Source organism: Sapajus apella, unplaced genomic scaffold, assembly GCF_009761245.1.
Source record: "Sapajus apella isolate SASKATOON/1434 unplaced genomic scaffold, GSC_monkey_1.0 scaffold130, whole genome shotgun sequence".
In the NCBI taxonomy this organism is placed as follows: Eukaryota; Metazoa; Chordata; class Mammalia; order Primates; family Cebidae; genus Sapajus; species Sapajus apella.
The window spans coordinates 2,901,860-2,924,905 of record NW_022437070.1 but is presented as its reverse complement, the minus strand read 5'-3'; the positions used below and the strand labels follow the sequence as shown (position 1 = coordinate 2,924,905).

Genomic DNA, 23,046 nt, shown 5'->3' with positions numbered 1-23,046 from the left:
GCTATTCTATTCTTGTGGGGTCAGGGAAGCAGACATCTGGGTGGATGTCTGGGGACTGCTGGGCTCAGTTGGGGAAGTAGGGGGCCCTCTGGGGCTGACAGGGACTGGAAGCTCTGAGCTGGCCAGAGAGATGTTGCAATTCTGCCAGGGTCTTGTCTATGCGTCCCTTTCACAACCACCCCCTACCGCCAGGCTGACACGTGGTTGTGGGGGCACAAGGCCAGCCAACCTAGAGTTTGAGGCTGGGCCGAGGCCACCCTCCCCACTAGCTGCCAGGGTCACTGGCGGTCAAAGGCAGCTGGTGGGGAAGGCATTGGACTCCAGCCCAGGGGGACGGATGTGGTGATGGGGGGAAGCGGGCTTGGTGCCAGGAGGGGCCTCAGAGGGTGAATAACAGTAGATAGAGTGTTGCGGGGAGGTAGCCAGGCAAGGGGGTGAGGCCTGGTGGAAGGAGGGAGGGGCATACATTTAAGCTTTGCAGCTGAGGGTTTTAATTTTTTGAGATGGGGTCTTGCTATGTCCGCTAGGCTAGAGTGCAGCAGCAAAATCATGGCTCACTGCAGCCTCAAACACCTGGGCTCAAGCAATCCCCCCACCCTAGCCTCTTGAGTAGCTGGGGCTACAAGCATGCGCCACCACACCCAGCTAATTTTTAAATTTTTTTGTAGAGATGAGGTCTCTCTATGTTGCTCAGGCTGGTCTTGAACTCCTAGGCTCACGCAATCCTCCCACCTCGGCTTCCCAAACCACTGGGATTACAGGGATGAGCCACCACCCCTGACCAAAGCAGGTCAGGTTTTTGCAGTTTCATCCAGCTAAGGCAACCCCTTCCCCTCACAAAAAAGGGAGACCGAGAATCATGAAGTTAAGAGCCAAAATCAGGCCAGGGGCAGTGGCTCATACCTGTAACCCCAGCACTTTGTGAGGCCAAGGTGGGTGGATGACGTGAGGTCAGGAGTTCGAGACCAGCCTGACCAACATGGAGAAACCCCGTTTCTCACTTCATCTACTTGATTAAAGAGAAAGGAAAAAAGAAAAAAAAAAGTAGAAACCCCATCTCTACTAAAAATACAAAATTAGCCAGGCCTGGTAGCACATGCCTGTCATTGCAGCTACTTGGGAGGCTGAGGCAGGAGAACTGCTTGAACCCAGGAGGCCGAGGTTGCAGTGAGCCAAGATCATGCCATTGCACTCCAGCCCAGGCAACAAGAGCAAAACTCAGTCTAAAAAAAAAAAAAAAAAAAAAAGCCCAGAGAATATGAGGGTGGTCTGGGGGCTTTAAGGGCTGGTCTGAAAGAGATGGGAAGTGGCACTCAGGGTAGGAGTGTGGGGCCAACCCGGAGACCCCAACAACATAAATAAGTTGGGGCTGAGGAGGCTTGCTAAGAGAGGGGAAGTGGAGGGAAGAGGTGGTCTAGGGACACGGTGTGAATGAGGCGTGGATGAGCTCACAGGGTTACTACTGGGAGCCCCCTGAAGGAACAGGCACAGAACCAGGCTGCCCTCTGAGTGGGGAAAGGGGCAACGGCAGTCTGAGGACGCCCCAGAGTCACGAAGATTGGGAGGTGAGGGTGCTGAACGGTAAGAGGCTTTGGGGCTAAGGGAAGTGCCTGGGACCTCACCTGACCCCAACGGCCACGGGCCAGGGGCAGAGGAGAAAAACGTGTGTAGGCAGAGGGAGGCACGCGGCCAGGGGAAGGCGCAGGAGGAGGGAGATCAGCATCGACCTGCCCCGCCCCCTCCCCAGCCTGATAAAGGTCCTGCGGGCGCCGGGACCTCCCACCCGAGCCCTCCAGCAAGGATTCAGGTTGGTGCTCACTGCCCGGGAGGGACGCCCGCCTCCCCGCTGCAAGAACTCAAAAGAGGAGACGAGGGGATCGTGGAGGGAGGGAGGGGGAAGGGTGCCGCTGATCCCCTGCACCCCTGCCTCTGCCTCCAGAGTGCCCCTCCGGCCCCGCCATGAGGCTCTTCCTGTCGCTCCCGGTCCTGGTGGTGGTTCTGTTGATGATCTTGGAAGGTAAAAGTAGAATCGAATTGGGGAGTTGGAGATGTGCAAGAGTGATGGTTGCTACAGGCCTGGTGCCCCGGCTTAGGGGACCTCTGAGCGCTCTGGGGCCCCTTCTGGGTCGCGGTTGCCCCGCTGTGGTCGGGTAGGTCTGCCGGTTCTCCCGGGCTCAGTCCGGCAGGCTCCAAATCTGCCCAGGAGAGCCCTAGCAACCGATGACGTATTGACGCCCACCCCTCTGGGATTGGCTGTCCTGCTTCTATAGCCTTGAAAGTGGGTGAGCGGGGCTGGGGGCTGTGGGAGGGGGGTCAGTGATGAATAAGGCAATTCCCAGCAGCTTGAGCCCCACCCAGTCACTCCAGAATCCTCCCCATTCTAACAACATGATCCCCAGGAATCTCCCGGGATCCTATCCTAAAGGGGTTCCAATAACAAATTTTTGGCCGGGCGCGGTGGCTCATGCCTGTAATCCCAACACTTTGGGAGGCCGAGGCGGGCGGACCACTTGAGGTCAAGAGTTCGAAATCAGCCTGGCCAACACGGTGAAACCCCGTCTCTGCTAAAATACAAAACAATTAGCCGGGCGTGGTGGAGCACACCTGTAATCCCAGCTACTCAGGAGGCTGAGGCAGCAGAACTGCTTGAATCCGGGAGGTGGAGGTTCCAATGAGCCAAGATTGCAATGCTGCACTCCAGCCTGGGCAACAGAGTGAGACTCCGTCTCAAAAAAAAAAAAAAAAAAAAAAGAAAAGAAGTAAAGAATTTGCACCCCTACCCATGTTCCTGGCAGGCCCAGTCCCAGCCCAGGGGGCCCCGGAGGCCGTGGACGCCTCCAGTGGCTTGGATAAGCTGAAGGAGTTTGGAAATACCCTGGAGAACAAGGTTCGGGAATTCTTCAGCCGCATCAAAGAGAGTGACATTCCTGCTAAGACTCGGTTAGAACCCTTCCCACTGGAGGGCTGGGTGTGTTTGGGTGGAGCCCTGGAGGATGGGCCAAGATGAACAGATTGAAAAAAAATAAGTCCCAGAGAGGATGACACCTTCCCTCTGGTCACACAGCTAGATCTCAAGGTGCTCAGACTTCAGGGACAGTTACCTCAACTCCTATCCAGAAAGGAAGAAAGGAAAGAAAGAAGGAGGGAAGGGAGGGCGGAGGGTAGGAGGGAAGGAAGGAAGGAAGGAGGAAGGCAGGGGAGAAAGGAAGGAAAGAAAGATAAATCTAGCCAGGCCTAAACTTAGAAAGATTGTTTGGAGGCTGGTCACAGTGGCTCTTGCCTGTAATCCCAGCACTTTGGGAGGCCGAGGCAGGTGGATCACCTGAGGTTGGGAGTTCGAAACCAGTTTAACCAACATGGAGAAACCCCTTTTCTACTAAAAATACAAAATTAGGCTTGACGCGGTGGCTCACGCCTATAATCCCAGTACTTTGGGAGGCTGAGGTGGGTGGATTATCTGAGGTCGGGAGTTCGAGACCAGCCTAACCAACATGGAGAAACCCAGTCTCTTCTAAAAAAATACAAAAAATTAACCAGATTTGGTAGCACATGCCTGTAATCCCAGCTAATTCGGAGGCTGAGGCAGGAGAATGCTTGAACCTATGAGGTAGTGGTTGTGATGAGCCAAGATGGTGCCACTGCACTCCAGCCTGGGCAACGGAGCGAAAGTCCATCTCAAAAAAAAATAAATAGCCGGGTGCGGTGGCTCATGCCTGTAATCCCAGCACTTTGGGAGGCCGAGGCGGGTGGATCATGAGGTCAAGAGATCGAGACCATCCTGGTCAACATGGTCAAACCCCGTCTCTACTAAAAATACAAAAAATCAGCTGGGCATGGTGGCGCATGCTTGTAATCCCAGTTACTCAGGAGGCTGAGGCAGGAGAATTGCCTGAACCCAGGAGGCGGAGGTTGCGGTGAGCCGAGATCGCGCCATTGCACTCCAGCCTGCGGAACAAGAGTGAAACTCCGTCTCAAAAAAAATAAAAATAAAAAGAAAGAAAGAAAGATTGTCTGGAGGGAGAGCCAAAGGTCCTAAGGCAAGATAATCAAGAGGGGGTGATAATTCAGGCAGGGGAACAGTCTGGCCATAGGCAGTGAGGCTGGAAAGTACCTTTGAATGAGTAGGGGAACAGCTAGGGCAAGGGCAGTCTTGAAGAAAGGGTTGGTAGCAAGAGATGGCAGGCATTGAAATCCAGGCCAGGGTGAAGTGGTGAAGTGTGACTTTTTTTTTTTTTTTGAGATGGAGTTTCACTCTTGTTGCCCAGGCTGGAGTGCAGTGGTGCGATCTCAGCTCACTGCAACCTCTGCCTCTCGGGTTCAAGCGATTCTCCTGCCTCAGCCTCCTGAGTAGCTGGGATTACAGGCGCTGGCCACCACGCCCGGCTAATGATTCCTTCTGGGTTTTTTGTTTGTTTGTTTTTTTTTGTTTGTTTTTTTGAGACGGAGTTTCGCTCTTGTTACCCAGGCTGGAGTGCAATGGCGCGATCTCAGCTCACCGCAACCTCTGTCTCCTGGGTTCAGGCAATTCTCCTGCCTCAGCCTCCTGAGTAGCTGGGATTACAGGCACGCACCACCATGCCCAGCTAATTTTTTGTGTTTTTAGTAGAGACCGGGTTTCACCATGTTGACCAGGATGGTCTCGATCTCTTGACCTCATGATCCACCCGCCTCGGCCTCCCAAAGTGCTGGGATTACAGGCTTGAGCCACCGCGCCCGGCCCAGTTTTTTTTTTTTTTTTTGTGAGGCAGAGTCTCGCTCTGTCTCCTAGGCTGGAGTACAGTGGCCTGATCTTGGCTCACTGCAACCTCCACCTCCCAGGTTCAAGCAATTCTCCTGCTTCAGCCTTGTGAGTAGCTGGGACTACAGGTGTGGGCCACCACACCTCACTAATTTTTGTATTTTTAGTAGAGATGGGGTTTCACCATGTTGGCCAGGTTGGTCTCGAACTCCTGACCTCAAGTGATCTGCCTGCCTCGGCCCCCCAAAGTGCTGGGATTACAGGTGTGAGCCATGCCCAGCCAAGGGTAAAGTGTTTAGATTTCAATGTGCGTTGCTCCATCTGGGAAGCTGAGGCACAGAAGTTGGCCCACCCAGCCCAGCAGTCCTCCTAACTCCTAATCCCACAGACGGTGAGGATGGAGATTCAGCAAGGGGAAGACTGGGAGTCAGGTAGCAGGCAGAAACTGGGCAGCCTGGAAGGTAGCCGCACAAAGTGACCCCTTCCTGATTCCTCCCCACAGGAATTGGTTTTCAGAGACACTGCAGAAAGTGAAGGAGAAACTCAACGTTGAATCATGAGCATCTGAAGGATGATACCCCAGGAGGGGGCTCTGAAATTTCCCACATCCCAGTGCCTGTGCTGAGGACTCCCTCCATGTGGCTCCAGGTGCCATCAATAAAAATCCTACAGAAAATTCTGAGTGCTTCCTCACTGTGAATAGGGGTAGGGGCTGCGGGACAGGGTAGGGGCAGCATCTTAGGCACTCCTCAGAAGCCCTCCAGTGCTCAATCTATTTGCCCTGTGCTGAGGATGTTTTAACTCCATGGTCTCAAAAGAATCTTCCTAAGAACCGTGCAAACTGGGCCTTATTCATCCCAGAGGGGCACTGAGATCCAGAGAGGTGAATTTACTCGTATAAGGTCACGCAGCCAGGAGGTGGAGGGCTGGAACTGGATTGAACCCTCCTCCCGGTAATATCACTATGTTACACTGTCGTGGTGTGATCTACCTGAGATGAGGGGCTGAGGGTGTTTTTGTTTTGGGGGGGTTGTTTTTGAGATGGAGTCTCGCTCTATTGCCCAGGCTGGAGTGCAGTGGCACGATCTCGGCTCACAGCAACCTCCACCTCCCAGATTTAAGCAATTCTCTGCCTCAGTCTCCCAAGCAGCTGGGATTACAGGCACTCACCACAACTCCCAGCTAATTATATATGTATTTTTTTTTATTATTTTTTTAAAGATGGGGTTTTACCATGATGGCCAGGCTGGTCTTGAACTCCTGACCTCAGGTGATCCACCCACCTCGGCCTCCCAAAGTGCTAGGATTACGGGTGTGAGCCACCGAGCCCAGCCATTTTTTATATTTTTAATAGAGCCACCATGCCAGGACTGTTTTTTTGGTTTTGTTTGTTTGTTTGTTTGTTTGAGACAGAGTCTCACTCTGTCCCCCAGGCTGAAGTGCAGTGGCACGATCTCGGCTCACTCCAACCTCCACCTCCTGGGTTCAAGGGATTCTCCTGCCTCAGCCTCCCTAGTAGCTGGATTATAGGTACGCACACCACACCTGGCTACTTTTTGTATTTTTAGTAGAGACAGGGTTTCACCATGTTGGCCAGGCTGGTCTCCAACTCCTGGGCTCAAGCAATCCTCCTGCCTCAGCCTCCTCCCAAAGTGTTGGGATTACAGGCATGAGCCATTGTGCCCGGCTCTCATGTAAAATTAAACCACATACACATGTGATACAACCCTATGTAATTAAGATTTCTTTTTTTTTTTTTTTTTTTGAGATGGAGTCTGGTTCTGTAACCCAGGCTGGCGTACAGTGGCATGATCTCCACTCACTACACCCTCCGCTTCCCTAAGTCAAATGATTCTCCTTTTTAAGCCTCCTAAGTAAGATTACAGGCATGTGCCATCATGCCTGGCTTATTTGTTTTTGTATTTTTAGTAGAGACAGAGTTTCGCCATATTTGCCAGGCTGGTCTGGAACTCCTGACCTTGAGCGATCCACCCACCTTGGCCTCCCAAAGTGCTGGGATTACAGGTGTGAGCCACTGCACCCAGCTTAAGATTTCATAAGAAAAATATTTGTAAGCCAGGCGTGGTGGCTCACGCCTGTAATCCCAGTACTTTGGGAGGCTGAGGTGGGTGGATCACCTGAGGTCAGGAGTTCGACACCAGCCTGACCAATATGGTGAAACCCCATCTTTTTTTTTTTTTTTTTTTTTTTTTTTTTTTTTTTTTTTGAGACGGAGTTTCACTCTTGTTACCCAGGCTGGAGTGCAATGGCGCGATCTTGGCTCACCGCAACCTCCGCCTCCTGGGTTCAGGCAATTCCCCTGCCTCAGCCTCCTGAGTAGCTGGGATTACAGGCACGCGCCACCATGCCTAGCTAATTTTTTGTATTTTTAGTAGAGACGGGGTTTCACCGTGTTAACCAGGATGGTCTCGATCTCTTGACCTCGTGATCCACCCATCTCGGCCTCCCAAAGTGCTGGGATTACAGGCATGAGCCACCGCGCCCGGCCCCCATCTTTAAATAAATACAAATATTTGCAAGCCACATATCTAATAAGGGATTAATATTCAAAATATATAAGGGACTCCTACAATTCTAGTGGAAACATCAAACACTGCAGCCACTGTGGAAAGCAGTATGCGGGTTCCTCAACACATTAAAAACAGAACTATCAAATGATCCCGCAATCCCACTTCTGGGCACTTATTCAAAAGAACTGAAATCACGCCGGGCGCAGTGGCACATGCCTGTAGTCCCAGCTACTTGGGAGGCTGAGGTGGGAGAATTGCTTGAGCCCACGAGGTAGAGGCTGCAGTAAGCCGAGATCAAGCCACTGCACTCCAGCCTGGGCGTCAGAGCAAGACTTCACCTCAAAATATAAAAGGAAATCCTGAGGCTGGGCACAGTGGCCTGTGCCTGTAATCCCAGCACTTTGGGAGGCTGAGGTAGGAGAATCACTGGAGTTCAGGAGTTTTAAGACCAGCCTGGGTAACATGGTGAAACACTGTCTCTACCAAAAAAGAAGAAGAAAGAGAGAAAATAAATAAATGTATAATTTTTTTTTTGAGACAATGTCTCACTCTGTTGCCCAAGCTGAAGTGCATTGACCCAATCTCGGCTCCCTGCAACCTCCACCTCCCAGGTTCAAGCAGTTCTCTTGCCTCAGCCTCCCGGATAGCTGGAAATACAGGCACACGCCACCATGCTCAGCTAATTTTTTTTTTTTTTTTAGTAGAGACAGAGTTTCACTATGTTGGCCAGGCTTGTCTTGAAATCCGGACCTCACGATCTGCCTGCCTCAGTCTCCCAAAGTGCTGGGATTATAGGTGTGAGCCACTGCACTCAGCCAAATGTATCAAATGTATAAATATTACTCTTTTGGCTTAATGCATCCCCTTCTCCCCCATAATCAACCCTCCAAGCTCCAATACTCTCCTCTCTTCTCACTCAGCAGCCTGCTAGAACTCAAATCAGGGTTGTTTTTTTTTTAGAGTCTCACTCTGTCACCCAGGCTGGAGTGCAGTGGCACCATCTCAGCTCACTGCAACTTCTGCCTCCCAGGTTTAATCGATTCTCCTGCTCAGCCTCCCTTGTAGCTGGGACTACAGGTGTCTGCCACCACGCTCAGCTAGTTTTTCTATTTTTAGTAGAGATGGGGTTTTGATATGTTGCCCAGGCTGGTCTTGAACTCCTGAGCTCTAGCAATCAGCACTCCTCTGCCTCCCAAAGTGCTGGGGTTACAGGCCCGTGTCACATAGCCCAACCTCAAGTCAGATTATGCTCTTTCTCTGCTCACAATTCTCCTCTCTCAGAGTAAACCAAAAGAACTTATCAAGGCCTGCAAATGGACACCACCCTGCCCACGATCACCTCATCCCTGTCTCTCTCTCCATTGCTCACAAGCAACTCCTCGATACTCCTCCAATCTCCAGTGTACTGGGCAAGCTCCCACCTCAGGGCCCTTACAGTTACTGTTCCTCTTGCCTGGAATGATCTTCCCCCAGGGGTCCAGAGATCGGCCTGGCTGCCTCCTCATCCTCACTTCCTCCAGTTCTCTTCCAAAATCATCACCTGCCGGACGTGGTGGGACACGCCTATAATCCTAACACTTTGAGAGGCCAAGGTGGGAGAATTGCTTCAGCTCAGGAGTTCAAGACTAGTGTGGGCAACATAATAAGACTCCATCCCTCCTAAAAATAAAAATAAAAATTAGCTGGGCATGATGGTGCACAGCTGTGACTCCAGCCACTTGGGAAACTGAGGTAGGAGGATCACTTTGAATCAGGGAGGTTGAGGCTGCAGTGAGCCATGTTCTGAATTAGATAGTGGTGATGATTGTACAACCTTGCCAATATAGGAAAAACCATTGAACTGTACACTTTCTTTTTTTTTTTTTTTTTTTTTTTTTGAGACAGAGTTTCGCTGTTGTTGCCCAGACTGGAGTGCAATGGCACGATCTCGGCTCACCACAACCTCCGCCTTCTGAGTTCAAGCAATTCTCCTGCCTCAGCCTCCCGAGTAGCTGGGATTACAGGCACGCACCACCATGCCCAGCTAATTTTTGTATTTTTAGTAGAGACGGGGTTTCACCTTGTTGACCAGGATGGTCTCGATCTCTTGACCTCGTGATCCACCCGCCTCGGCCTCCCAAAGTGCTGGGATTATAGGCGTGAGCCACCGCGCCCGGCCTGAACTGTACACTTTCAAAGGGTAAATTTAGCCGGGCATGTGGCTCACGCCTGTAATCCCAGAACTCTGGAAGGAGGCCGAGGCAGGAGGATTGCTTGAGCCCAGGAATTGGAGACCAGCCTGGCCAACATGGTGAAGCCCTGTCTCTACTAAAAATATGAAAAGTAGCTGGGTGTGGTGCCGCATGCCTGTAATCCAGCTACTAGGGAGGCTGAGGCACCAGAATTTCTTGAACCTGGGGGATGGAGGCTACAGTGAGACGAGATTGCCCCACTGCACTCCAGCCTGGGTAACGGAATGAGACTCCATCTCAAAAAAAAAGTAGGCTGGGCGCGGTGGCTCATGCCTGTAATCCCAGCACTTTGGCAGGCCAAGTTGGGCAGGAGACTTGAGGTTGGGAGTTCCAGACCAGCCTGACCGATACAGAGAAACCCCGTCTCTATTACTAAAAATACAAAACTAGCTGGGCGTGGTGGCACATGCCTGTAATCCCAGCGACTTGGGAGGCTGAAGCAGGAGAATCGCTTGGATCCGGGAGGGAGAGGTTGCTGTGAGCCAAGATCTCACCATTGCACTCTAGCCTGGGCAATGAGAGCAGAACTCCATCTCAAAAAAGAAAAAAAATGTAAATTTTGTGGAATGTGAATTATAACTCAGTGTTTCTTTTCTTTTCTTTTTTTGTTTTTCTGTGGGGATGGAGTTTCACTCTTGTTGCCCAGGCTGGAGTGCAATGACACAATCTCGGCTCACCGCAACCTCTGCCTCCCGGGTACAAGTGATTCTCCTGCCTCAGTCTCCCGAGTAGCTGGGATTACAGGCATGCGCCACCACACCCGGCTAATTTTTGTACTTTTAGTAGACACAGGGTTTCTCCCTGTTGTTCAGGCTGGTCTCAAATCCCTGACCTCAGGTGAAGCACCAGCTTCAGCCTCCCAAAGTGCTGGGATTACAGGCATGAGCCACCGCGCCTGGCCATAACTCAATTTTTCAACATGCATTAGAAGGCACATTTGAAATTCTTCTTCACCCCATCCTCCCCGCCATCATCCAGAGTATCCAGTCAGGGAATGGCTAGAGACACCAGATTAGCGGAGAGGTGAAGGCAGGGATGAGAAGGATGAAGGGGATGAGAGAGTGGGGTTCAGACCAGGGCCAGGCCCCAGGTGTGGAGAGAAAGAGATGAGAGTGGTTTTGGGGCTTAGTGACTTGAGGACAGAGTTGCTCAGTGGCACACAGGTCATTCAGGGCTGGCCCCGCCCCCTTCCAGCCTCTCAGTTCCCATCCTCCAGCAGCTGTTTGCGTGCTGCCTCTGAAGTCCACCCTGAACGACCTTCATCCTGTTCCTGTCCCTGAGATGGGCAAACATTGCAAGCAAGAAGCAAACAGCAAACAGGCAGCCCTCCCTGTGTGCTGACCTGGGAGCTGGGGCACAGGTCAGAGACCTCCCGGACCCACGCCACCTCCAACATGCTCTTGACCTCTTGGATTTTGGTGGAGAGAGGCAGAGGTTGTCCTGGCCTGGTTAGGTAGCATGAGAGGGTCCCGGTTCAAAACCACCACTTGCTGGTTGGGGAGTCATCGGTAAGTGGCTACGCCCCCACACCAAAGTTGCTTCCCCATCTGTACAATCGAATTGATAAAGGTGCCACCTGCCAGGCGTGATCTCACCTGCCAGTGCTCACACCTGTGATCTCAGCACTTTGGGAGGCTGAGGTGGGTGGATCACTTAAAGTCAGGAGTTCAAGACCATCCTGGCCAACACGGTGAAACTCCGTCTTAAAAAACAAAAATACAAAAAATTAGCTCGGCATAGTGGCAGGCACCTGTAATCCCAGCTACTCAGGAGGCTGAGGCAGGAGAATCACTGGAACCCGGGAGGCGGAGGTTGCACTGAACCGAGATCACGCCATTGCACTCCAGCCTGGGGGACACCGTGAGACTGCATCTCAAAAAAAAGAAAAGAGGGCCAGGCGAGGTGGCTCACATTTGTAACATGGTGAAACCTCGTCTTTAAAAACAAAAAGAAAGAAAAAGAGAAAGAGTCAGGCTCTGAACGCCACACCAAACTGGTTTTCATAACACAATACGTGGTGGGTTTGTTTTTGTTTTTTATTTTGGGTTTTTGTTTGCTTTGGAGACAGGGTCACCCAGGCTGTAATGCAGTGGCACAATCATAGCTCACCGTAGCACTGAGCTCCTAGGCTCAAGCAACCCTCCCACCTCCGCCTCCTAAGTAGCTAAAACGACAGGTCCATGCCACTACGCCTGGCTAATTTTTTTTTATTTTTAGTAGAGACCGGGTCTCCCTATGTTGCCCAGGCTAGTGTGTAACTCCTGGGCTCAGGTGATCCTCACACCAGGGATTATGGGTATGAGCCACAATGCTGGCCCTTGTTTTGTTTTGTTTTTTTTAAGAGACGGGGTCTTCCTGTGTTGCTCAGGCTGGACTCTCAAACTCCTGGGCTCAAGGGACCCTCCCACCACAGCTTCCTGAGTAACGGGGGTTACAAGTATCTCCCTGCCGCAGTACTTGGCTGTTATTGTTTTTTATAATTGTGGTAAAAATACAAATAACATGGCCAGGCGCGGTGGCTCAAAGTGCCGTAATTAACAGCACTTTGGGAGGTCGAGGTGGGAGGATTGCTTGAGCCCAGGAGTTCAAGACCAGCCTGGGTAACTTGGCAAAACTGTCTCTACAAAAAATTAAAAAATTAGCTGGGCGGCCAGGTACAGTGGCTCATACCTGTAATCCCAGCACTTTGGGAGCCTGAGGTGGGCAGATCATCTGAGAGGTCAGGGGTTTGAGACCAGCCTGGCCAACATGGTGAAACTCCCATCTCTATAAAAATACAAAAAATTAGCCAGGCATGGTGGCAGGTGTCTGTAATCCCAGCTACTTGGGAGGCTGAGGCAGGAGAATCACTTGAACCCAGGAGGCAGAGGTTGCAGTGAGCTGAGATCGCGCCATTGCACTCTAGCCTGGGCGACAGAGCAAGACTCTGCCTCAAAAAAAAAAAAAAAAGAAAAGAAAAACATAAAAAACAAACTTACCACCGAAGCCATTTTTAGGTGTACAGTTCAGTGGCATCAAGCACATTCACACTGTTGTGTAACCATCCCCACTATTTCCAGGATATTTTCGTCATCCCAAACAGAAACTCTGGGTGTTTTCTATCTGCTGACGATTGCTACCTGAGAACTCCAGGGGACATTTGTTGCTCACCTACTGTGCTCAGCTGGGGCCTCTGGGATCGACAGGATTCTGCCGAGGCTGACATCTGGGTCAGGATAGTCCTGCACAGTCGTTCAGGTTGTGGCCAAGGTTGCGTTTGCGGATTTGCCATATAAAAATGCAGGATGCTCAGTTAGATTGGAATTTCAGATTAATAGCAAAAAAAGTTTTGGTGTAATTCCCAAATGTTGCATGGGACATATATTTTATATATACACATATTCTGTTGCACTTTAGGTTCTGGGGTGCATGTGCAAAACATGCAGGATTGTTGCATAGGCACATACATGGCAATGTGGCTTGCTGCCTCCATCCCCGTCACCTAAATCTGGCATTTCTCCCCATGTTATCCCTCCCCAACGCCCTACCTCAAGCTGTCCCTCCCCTAGTCCCTCCTAACAGACCCCAGTGTGTGCTGCCTCACATGGGACATATTTATACTAAAATATCATGCATTGTTGATTTGAAATTCAAATGTAATTAGGCCTTCTTTATATATATATATATATATATATATATATATATATTTTTTTTTTTTTTTTTTTTTTTTATTGGAGTCTCACTGTGTCACCCAGGCTGGAATGCAGTGGCAGCGCCATCTTGGCTCATTGCAACCTCCGTGTCCTGGGTTGAAGCGATTATCCTGCCTCAGCCTACCAAGTAGCTGGAACTACAGGCGTGCGCCATAATGCCCAACTAACTTTTGTATTTTCAGTAGAGATGAATTTCACCATGTTGGCCAGGATGGTCTCAATCTCTCGACCTTATGATCCGCCTGCCTCGGCCTCCCAAAGTGCTGGGATTACAGGCATGAGCCACCGTGCCCAGCTGAGCCTTCTCTATTTTGTCTGACAAGTGTAGACAAAAGAATCCAGTCCATGGTCTCGATCTCTAGACCTCGTGATCCACCTGCCTCTGGCTCCCAAAGTGCTGGGATTACAGGCTTGAGCCACCGTGCCCGGCTGAAAAATGCTTTTTTATTTCTGGCACTGGGACTGTTCTGATGTGGGGTTTTTTTGTTGGTTTTTGTTGTTGTTGTTTTGTTTTTGAGACAGTGTCTTTCTCTGTCACCCCTCCCGAGTAGCTGGGATTACAGGTGTGCACCACCACACCTGGACAATTTTTCTATTTTTAGTAGAGACAGGGTTTCACCATGTTGGCCAGGCGGGTCTTGAACTCTTGACCTCAACTGATCTGCCTGCCTCAGCCTCCCAAAGTGCTGGGATTACAGGCATGAGCCACTGTGCCTGGCCAATTTTTGTATTTTTTGTAAAGATGGGGTTTCAGCCACTCCCTCCTGCCATTGGCTGATGTGGAGGGCTGGAGGTGGCGGCATATAAAAAAATTTTTTAATAAACAATAAAATAATAATAATAAAAAGAGACGACGTTGCAGCTTGTTGCTCAGGCTGGTCTCAAACTCCTGGGCTCAAGCGGTCTGCCTGCCTCAGCCTCCCAAAGGGCTGGGATTACAGGTGGGAGCCATCCGCCTGGCCCTGGGGCTGATGTTGATGACCTCCTAAAATGCGCACCTGCAGCTTTTCTGCAGCCGCCTCAACCCTCCTGCACGCGGATGCTGGGAGGCAGGTGCTTCCTGTCAACCTGTGTTACAGTTGAAAAATACGAGCCCCAGAAAAGAGAACGTATTTGCCCAGCTCACAGGGTGAAGGAGTCGGGATTTGAAGCCCAGGTCTGTCGGAAGCCAGAGTCACCCAGAGGAGAAAGAGCTGGAATTGAGAAGTCCGGGGATGCTTGGAGGTGACTGGGCCCCAGCCCACCCCGGAGGAAACGGAGGCTGGAGATATGAGACTGTGTTGCTGTTTCCTGACATCACCCCTTGGGCCCTGCTGAGGCCCTACCACGCGCCTGGCCCCGCAGCCCAGGGGCTAGGAGAAATTAGACACAAAATAATAGCGGCAATGATCTTTGAGCACCCATATTGCCAGGCTCCACGGTAAGAGCTTTCTTTGTTTTTTTTTTTCAGGGTTTTTTTCTTTTTTGAGATAGTCTTGGAGTCTTGCTCTGTCACCGGAGTGCAGTGACACAACCATGGTCACTGCTGCCTTCAACTCCTGGGTTCAAGCGATTCTCCTGCCTCAGCCTCCCGAGTAGCTGGAATTACAGGCACCCACCATCATGCCCAGCTAATTTTTGTATTTTTGTAGAGATGGGGTTTCACCATGTTGGCCAGGCTGGTCTTGAACTCCCGACCTCAGGTGATCCACTCTCCTTGGCCTCCAAAGTGCTTGGATTACAGGTGTGAGCCACCAGGCCCGGCCGCCTTTGTTTGCTTTTTGAGACAGAGTCTTGCTCTGTTGTCCAGGCTGGAGTGCAGTGGAGAGATCTTGGCTCACTGCAACCTCCACCTCCCAGGTTCAAGCGATTCTCCTGCCTCAGCCTCCTGAGTAGCTGGGATTACAGGCGCAGGTCACTAAGCCTGGCTAATTTTTATATTTTTAATAGAGAGGAGATTTCACCATGTTGGCCAGGTTGGTCTCAAACTCCTGGCTTCATATGATCCGCCCTCCTCAGCCTCCCAAAGTGCTGGGATTACAGGTGTGAGCTGTGGCGCCTGGCCTTTCTATTTATGCTATTCAGTTAATGTCCTGAAATATGGACTGTGCCTCCCATTTTACAAAGGAGGAAACTGAGTCCAGCAAATGAGGCTGTGATGGAGGTGGATTTGAACTTGCCTCAGCACAGGAGGCTCAAGAGCCGTCTGTCTTCTCTCAGAGCATGATGTGGCATGGACAGGAGGGAGGCCCACAGAAGCATGACCTCTGATTGCCGCTGTCACCTGGTCCCTGCTCTCTAAAGTCCCTGCCAAGGGGCGTGGGGAGGTGGCCGGGGGAGGGCACTGCTCCAGGCAGCCTCCCCTCCCCCGGCCCACAGAGTGAGCAGAGGGACAGACGGACAGAACCCCTAGAAATGTTCCTCCTCAGACACAGGCTCCAGGCCCTGCCCTCGCTGTGCCTCTGCGTGCTGGTCCTGGCCTGCATTGGGGGTGAGAAGAAGAGGGTGGAGGGATGTGGGGCCCACATCCTGGTGGGTATGAGTGTGGCTGTGTGTCCTATGGCTTTGTAGCTGCATGAGACATGAGTGCCCAGCGTGTATGTTTCATGGCATGCGTATGCATATGTATGTCAGGGAGTGTGTGTGTCAGTGGCTGAGCATGAAGTGTGAATGTCACATTGGTACACGCGGATCACCTGTGTATGTGTGTGTGCATGCAAATGGGAGTATGCAGTCATGGTAAAAGTGCGTGTCTGGCCAGGCACAGTGGCTCACACCTGTAATCCCAGCTCTTTGGGAGGCCGAGGCGGGTGAATCACAAGGTCAGGAGTTTGAGACCAGCCTAGCCAACCTGGTGAAACCCTATCTCTACTAAAAATACAAAACTTAGCCAGGCATGGTGGCAGGCACCTGTAATTCCAGCTACTGGGGAAGGTGAGGCAGGAGAATTGTCTGAACTTGGGAGGCTGTCTGAGCTGAGACCACGCCACTGCACTCCAGCCTGGGCAACAGAGCAGGACTCCATCTCAAAAAAAAAAAAGTGCATGTCTGTGATCATGAGTGCATATGTTTGCGTGAACCTCTCTGTGGGGTATGTGTGTGCAAAATATTGAGTGTGTGGATGCATGTGAGGGGTCTGTGAGTGTGTGCTGGTGTGTACATGTGTGCTTTGCATATGCATTTTTTTTAGACAGAGTTTTACTCTTGTTGCCCAGGCTGGAGTACAACGGCACAACCTCAGTTCATTGCAATCTTCACCTCCCAGGTTCAAGCAATTCTCCTTCCTCAGCCTCCCAAGTAGCTGGGATTACAGGCATGCGCCACCAGGCTGAGCTAATTTTGTATTTTTAGTAGAGACTGGATTTCTCCACGGTTGGTCAGACTGGTCTTGAACTCCTGACCTCAGGTGATCCACCTGCCTTGGCCTCCCAAAATGTTGAGTACAGGTGTGAGCCACTGCACTGGCTTTTTTTTTTTTTTTTTTTTTTTTTGAGACAGAGTCTCACTCTGTTTCCCAGGCTGGAGGGCAGTGGCGCGATCTCGGCTCACTGCACCATCGACCTCCTGGGTTCAAGCAATTCTGCCTCAGCTTTCAGAGTACCTAGGACTACAGGCACGCACCACCACACCTGGCTAATTTTTTATATTTTTTGTAGAGACGGGGTTTTGCCATGTTGCCCAGGCTGGTCTTGAACTCCTGACCTCAGGTGATCTGCTCGCCTTGGCCTCCCAAAGTACTGGGGTTACAGGCGTGAGCCACACACCCGGCCGGCATTTAAATTTTTAACATGTGTATAGCGTCTACAATGTACAAGGCACCATTCTATATGTATCGTATGTATTAACTCTCAAATCTCACAATGACCCTGAGGTAGGTACTATTATCCCATTCTACAGAAGGGGAAACTGAGTCGTGGAGAGAGAGGTTAAGTCACTGGCCGAGGCACACAGCCGGTCACAGGTGGCCCCTGCGTGACGGCTGGTCCCTGTAGGCGAGGCTTTGTCCAGGTGCATGGGTAGAAGGTCTGGCCTAAAAAGAGAAACTGACAGCAAGGCTAAGCCCTGGGGAAGAAAGTCACCTCCTGCTCTCCCTCCACTGTCCATAGAGGTAGCTCAGACAGGGTAGGGGTCACAGCAGAACTAAGGGGGAAGGAGGTGTTCCTGGGCAGCAAGATCAGGTGGTGAAGGGAGGCATCAGAGGATGGCAGTTAGAGTGGGAATTAGAGGGAAAGCACAGGCAGACAGTGACAAGACGGGCTGCTGACACACGGCGAAGAGATGGCCCGGTTGGGTGCACTGGCTCATGCCTGTAATCCCAGCACTTTGGGAGGCCAAGGTGGGCAGATCACTTGAGATCAGGAGTTCAAGGCCAGCTTGGCTAACATAGTGAAACCCCATCTCTACTAAAAATACGAAAATTAGCCGGGCATGATGGCAGGTACCTATAATTCCAGCTACTCAGGAGGCTGAGGCAGGAAAATTGCTTGAATCCGGGAGGTGGAGTTTGCAGTGAGCCAAGATCAAGCCACTGCCCTTGACCCTGGACAACAGAGCCAGAGAATCCGTCTCAAAAAAAAAAAAAAGAGAGAGAGATGGCTGATGGTTAAAGAGGAATAGGAAGTCAGGGGACATAAAGGGTAAAGGCAAGAGGCGAGAGGACTGGCAGGGGGCTGCCCCTGTGCCACCAGGAGTGACTGATGAGCATGGAGGGGAAGGGAGGAGGGGGGATCTAGGGTCCTAGCCCACCCCAGCTGCCTTCTGGTTCCAACCTAGCATGCCAGTCAGAAGCCTATGAAGGCACCCCAAGCCCCCCACCAGAGCAAAAGACGAGTCGCTGGAACCTGGTGCAGAGCAGGATAAAGGAGCTCCTGGAGCCAGCAGTGACCAGGACCAGAGACAGGTGGCAGTGGCTCTGGTAAGTGTGTGCTGGGCTGGACTACAGGAGGGGACTACTGGGTCTGAGGGAGGAGGCGGCTGGGGCCTGGATCCGGGGTCTGAGGGAGGAGGGGGCTGGGGCCTGTACCTCTGGGCCTGAGGGGGGAGGGGCTGGGAGCCTGGACTCCTGGGTCTGAGGGAGGAGGGGGCTGGAGCCTGGACTCCTGGGTCTGAGGGAGGAGGGGGCTGGAGCCTGGACTCCTGGGTCTGAGGGAGGAGGGGGCTGGGGGCCTGTACCCCTGGGTCTGAGGGAGGAGGGGGCTGGGGCCTGGATCCACAGGCCTAAGGGAGGAAGGGGCTGGGGTCTAAACCCCTGGGTCTGAGGGAGGCAGAAAGGGTGGGAGTGGGGCTGTGACCCCTGGGTCTGGGAGGAGTGGAGGGTTAGATGTGAGAGCAGGAACTCCTGGATCAGAGAGTCAGATCAATGGGGCACAGAACAGCTGGGGATCGCTGGGGTCTGCACTGTGATGTCCTCTCTGCGACAGGAGCCTCAGCACCCTCCGGGGCTTCATGCAGACCTACTATGACGACCATCTGAGGGACCTGGGTCCTCGCACCAAGACCTGGCTCCTCGAATCCAAAGACAGCCTCTTGAACAAGACCTACAGCCTGTGCCCCAGGCTTCTCTGTGCGGACAAGAACTAGGATTAAAGTGTCCATAAAAGCCAGGTGTGGTTGTGGTGTGTGCCTGTAGTCCCAGCTACTCAGGAGGCTTAGGCAGGAGGATGGCTTGAGCCCAGGAGCTCGAGACCAGCCTGGGCAACACAGCAAGATGTCTTGGGGGGAAAAAAGAAAAAATTAAGTTCATACTTCTCCAATAAATACAGTCCCACCTGTGCCCCTCTCTGGCTCCTTCCCTAGTGTGGCCCCATGCCCTCCCAGGAATTAATGAGTAGAATAGGTGACACCTGACGTGGGAGGGAGATTTGGGGGGTAGGGAAGGGTGTCAAGGGATAACACCCCATTGTGGGCTTGCAGAGGGTGGGGAACTTGAGGCGAGTCAGTTTCAGGAGAGTAGAGTGAGGGTGGGGTTAGCAGATTTCCACGACGGCTCTCACTGAGAGCTTTGCCTTTGTCTTCCGCAAGATCTGACTCCATTCCCGATGGGCACCCAGCACCTCCAACCCCTCCAACCCCTCCACAGCCACCAGCCCATCCTCTGTCAGGGGCGAATTCTTAGCGTGAAGTTTCCTTGTGGCTTGACCTTGGGAGATGTCATTGCCCTTTCTGCCCCTATCCACCCCCTCGGTGGTTCTGTTGGCCAGGACTTTGGCCTAGACCATGGATGGGGGTGGTGGCTGTGGAGCGGAGGTGGGTCTCAACAGCTATAAAGCCTCTCTGTGCCCATTCAGAGCCGGTGAGGACAGCCTGCCAGTCTGGTAAGAGAGGGACCCGGGGCGTGGGGGCAGGGAGGGCATCAGCAGGGAGGGGGTAAAGATCAATAAAGCAGGAATTGTAAGAGGCACAATGTCAGAAGCCTGTGTTGGAACCATGATATGTGTGTGTGTGTGTGTGTGTGTGTGTGTGTGTGTGTGTGTGTGTCAGAGACAGAGACAGCAGTGAGGGAGTCTTTCTATGTTGCCTAGGTTAGGCTCAAACTCCAGGGCTCAAGCAATCCTCCTGCCTCAACCTCCCCATTAGCTGAGACTACGGTGCACCACCACACCCTGCAAATCACAGAATTTAGAATCGTAGCCTATTTGAGCTTGTGCCTGGAGTTGGGGTAGCTGAGGTGGAGAAGATCCCTTGAGCCCAGAAGTTTGAGGCTGCAGTGAGCTATGATCTCGCCACCGTGTTCCAACCTGGGTGATGGAGAAACCCCGTTTCTAAAAGAGAAAAAGGGTCAGATTCAGTGGCTCACGTCTGTAATCCCAGCTACTCAGGAGGCTGAGGCAGAATAATTGCTTGAACGCAGGAGGTGGTGGTTGCATTGAGCCCAGATCGTACCACTGCACTCCAGCCTGGGTGACAGAGCAAGACTGTCTCAAAAAAAAAAAAATTTCAAAAACTAAAAAAAGAGTTGTAGGCCGGGTACAGTGGCTCACGCCTGTAATCCAAACACTTTGGGAGGCCAAGGCGGACGGATCACTTGAGGTTAGGAGTTTGAGATCAGCCTAGCCAACGTGAAGAAACGCCATCCCTACTAAAAATACAAACATGAGCCAGGCATGGTGGCGCATGCTTGTAATCCCAGCTACGCAGGAGGCTGAAGCAGGAGAATTACTTGAAACTGGGAGATGGAGGTTGCAGTGAGACAAAACCGCACCACTGGGTGACAGGCTGGAAAAAAAATTGTAGACCATTTGCTTGTTCTCTGGGGCTCAGGACTCAACCTCTTTCTGCTGTAGCTTCCTCATCTCCTAAGTGTGGATGACGATATTGTGCCGTGCGGATGTTTGTCATCACCAAGAGTGGGTGGGTGAGGACTCAATGAGCAGGTGCAGGGAGATGGGTCTGACTTAGGGCAGAGCCCAAAGGAAACGTGTCCGATCTAGTGTGAGTCCTTAACAGTGTGTGCAGAGCACCTCGCTGCACCAACTCAGCCTTACCAACAGGCAGGGCCTTCGCTGTGTTCCCTACTGGGCCCAGAACTGTTTAGGTGCTCAAGAGAGGCTTCTAGGCTGGCCTCAGTGCCTCACACCTATACTGTCAGCACTTTGGGGAGGCCGAGATGGGAGGACTGCTTGAGCCCAGGACTTCCAGACCAGCCTGGGCAACAAAGCAAATATCCCATGTCTACGAAAGAATAAAAATTAGCTGGGCGTGGTGGCATGTGCCGATGCTACTTGGATCATTTGAGTCCAGGAGGTCGAGGCTGCATTGAGCTGTGATTGTACCAATGCACTTAAGTATGGGCCACAGAGTGAGACCCTGTCTCAAAACAAAAATGAAAACAGGCCGGTGCAGTGGCTCGTGCCTGTAATTCCAGGATTTTGGGAGGCTGAGGTGGGCAGATCATGAGGTCAGGAGTTTATTTATTTATTTATTTTTAAAATTATTATTATTATTATTATTTTTTTTTTTTTTGAGATGGAGTTTCACTCATGTTACCCAGGCTGGAGTGCAATGGCGCGATCTCGGCTCACTGCAACCTCCGCCTCCTGGGTTCAGGCAATTCTCCTGCCTCAGCCTCCTGAGTAGCTGGGATTACAGGCACGCACCACCATGCCCAGCTAATTTTTTGTATTTTTAGTAGAGACGGGGTTTCACCATGTTGACCAGGATGGTCTCGATCTCTTGACCTCGTGATCCACCCGCCTTTGCCTCCCAAAGTGCTGGGATTACAGGCTTGAGCCACCGCGCCCGGCCTAAAATTATTATTTTATTATTTTTTTAAAGATGGGGTTTCTCCATGATGGCCAGGCTTGAACTCCTGACCTCAGGTGATCCACCCACCTCAGCCTCCCAAAGTGCTAGGATTACAGGCGTGAGCCACCGCGCCCGGCCTTAATTGTTATTATTTTTTAAAGACAGGGTTTCACCATGTTGGTCAGGCTGGTCTTGAACTCCCAACCTCAGGTGATCCGCCTGCCTTGGCCTCCAAAGTGCCTGGATTACAGGCGTGAGCCACCACCACGCCCAGCTGAGGTCAGGAGTTTAAGTCCAGCCTGGCCAACATGGTGAAAACCCATCTCTACTAAAAATACAAAAATTAGCTGGGCATGGTGGCACATGCCTGTAATCCCAGCTACTTGGGAGGCTGAGGCAGAACTGCTTGAACTCGAGAGGTGGAGGTTGTAGTGAGCCGAGATCGCGCCACTGCACTCCAGCCTGGCACCTGGTGATGGAGCGAGACTGTCTCAAAAAAAAAATTAGCTGGTCACGGTGGCATCTACCTGTAATCCCAGCTACTTGGGAGCCTGAGGCAGGAGAATTGCTTGAACCTGGGAGGTGGAGGTTGCAGTGAGCCAAGATCACACCACTGCACTCCAGCCTGAGCGACAAAGCAAGATTCAGCCTCAAAAAAAAAAAAAAAATTACAATGTTAACAAAAGGAGTAGAATCACAGAATGTTGGAAAGTAAGGCCCAAGAAGGGGGCCGAGTCCCAGCCCAGGCGTGAGGAAGCTGCCCGGACATGCAGCGAACAAGGAGCAGGATTCAGTTCCCCCGCTAGGCTGCCTCCAGTCGGCCTGCCGTATGACACCCCCTCCATGTGGCAGGTCTCCTGACACCATGGGCACACGATTCCTCCTAGCTCTGTTTCTTGTCCTCCTGGTACTGGGATTCGGTGAGTGTGGGCTTCAGCAGAGGGAGGTTCCGGGGAATGAATTCCAAGCCTCTTCCCAACCCAGGCGCTTCCTACCCCTGCCTCTGCCCTCCCCTCTCCTTCCTACCTTCTTTTCCTCTGCTGCAGCCCCACGCACTCCCCTGACACACTCTCCCCCTGCAGAGGTCCTGGGGGCCCATCTGCCCCAGCAAGAAGAGCCGGCCAGCCCCGCCCTGCTTACCCAGATGCAAGAATCACTCTCCAGTTACTGGGACTCAGCAAAGGCAGCTGCCTCCACCCTGTACCAGAAGACATACCTGCCCACCGTGGACGAGAAACTCAGGTAGTACCTGCGCCTGGAGAGCTGCGGTCTGGCACATACCACCTACTGCATCCAGGAGCCAGGGGTCCCGGCCCCAGTGCCGCCTCCCTCAGACACAGGGGTCCTGGCCCCAGCCCCTCCTCCCTCAGACCCAGGGGTCCAGGCCCCAGTGCCTCCTCCCTCAGACACAGGGGTCCTGGCCCCAGCCCCTCCTCCCTCAGACCCAGGGGTCCAGGCCTCAGCCCCTCTTCCCTCAAACCCAGGCCCTCTGCCCTTCCTCCCTCAAACCCAGAAGTCCAGGCCCCCAGCCCCTCCTCCTCCTTTAGACCCAGGAGTTCAGGCCTCAGTCCCTCCTCCCTCAGGCCCAGGGCCCCCACCCCTCCTCCCTCACACCCAGGGGTCCAGGCCTC

The 23,046-nt window shown here is 52.2% G+C and overlaps 3 protein-coding genes across 5 annotated transcripts in view; all 3 read left to right on the top strand.

Annotated features, from left to right (window-relative positions):
• Positions 1-1,656: 1,656 nt before the first annotated feature.
• APOC1 (apolipoprotein C1) lies at positions 1,657-5,417 on the top strand. The gene is made up of 4 exons (XM_032262694.1): positions 1,657-1,807; positions 1,940-2,017; positions 2,796-2,940; positions 5,241-5,417. Exons 2-4 carry the CDS (start codon positions 1,960-1,962, stop codon positions 5,296-5,298), a joined length of 261 nt encoding a protein of 86 aa, XP_032118585.1. The 5' UTR covers positions 1,657-1,807; positions 1,940-1,959; the 3' UTR covers positions 5,299-5,417.
• A 10,120-nt stretch (positions 5,418-15,537) lies between these two features.
• APOC4 (apolipoprotein C4) lies at positions 15,538-18,774 on the top strand. Of its 3 annotated transcripts, none has more exons than XM_032262691.1 (3): positions 15,538-15,662; positions 17,945-18,086; positions 18,592-18,774. In XM_032262691.1, the coding sequence occupies exons 1-3, from the start codon at positions 15,587-15,589 to the stop codon at positions 18,749-18,751; spliced, it is 378 nt and encodes a 125-aa protein (XP_032118582.1). In that variant the 5' UTR covers positions 15,538-15,586; the 3' UTR covers positions 18,752-18,774. The 3 variants fall into 3 exon arrangements, with proteins under 3 accessions (XP_032118582.1, XP_032118580.1, XP_032118583.1); XM_032262689.1 differs by lacking the exon at positions 15,538-15,662 and adding an exon at positions 17,077-17,279 and having other exon boundaries at positions 17,923-18,086; XM_032262692.1 differs by lacking the exon at positions 15,538-15,662 and adding an exon at positions 17,304-17,507.
• Positions 18,775-19,365: 591 nt separating this feature from the next.
• APOC2 (apolipoprotein C2) overlaps positions 19,366-23,046 on the top strand; it is a 4,334-nt gene continuing 653 nt past the window's right edge. Inside the window, exons 1-3 of the mRNA XM_032262693.1 lie at positions 19,366-19,485; positions 22,268-22,335; positions 22,498-22,657. Coding sequence (XP_032118584.1) covers positions 19,388-19,485; positions 22,268-22,335; positions 22,498-22,657 — 326 coding nt within the window. The 5' untranslated portion in view covers positions 19,366-19,387. The remainder of the gene's footprint in view (positions 19,486-22,267; positions 22,336-22,497; positions 22,658-23,046) is intronic.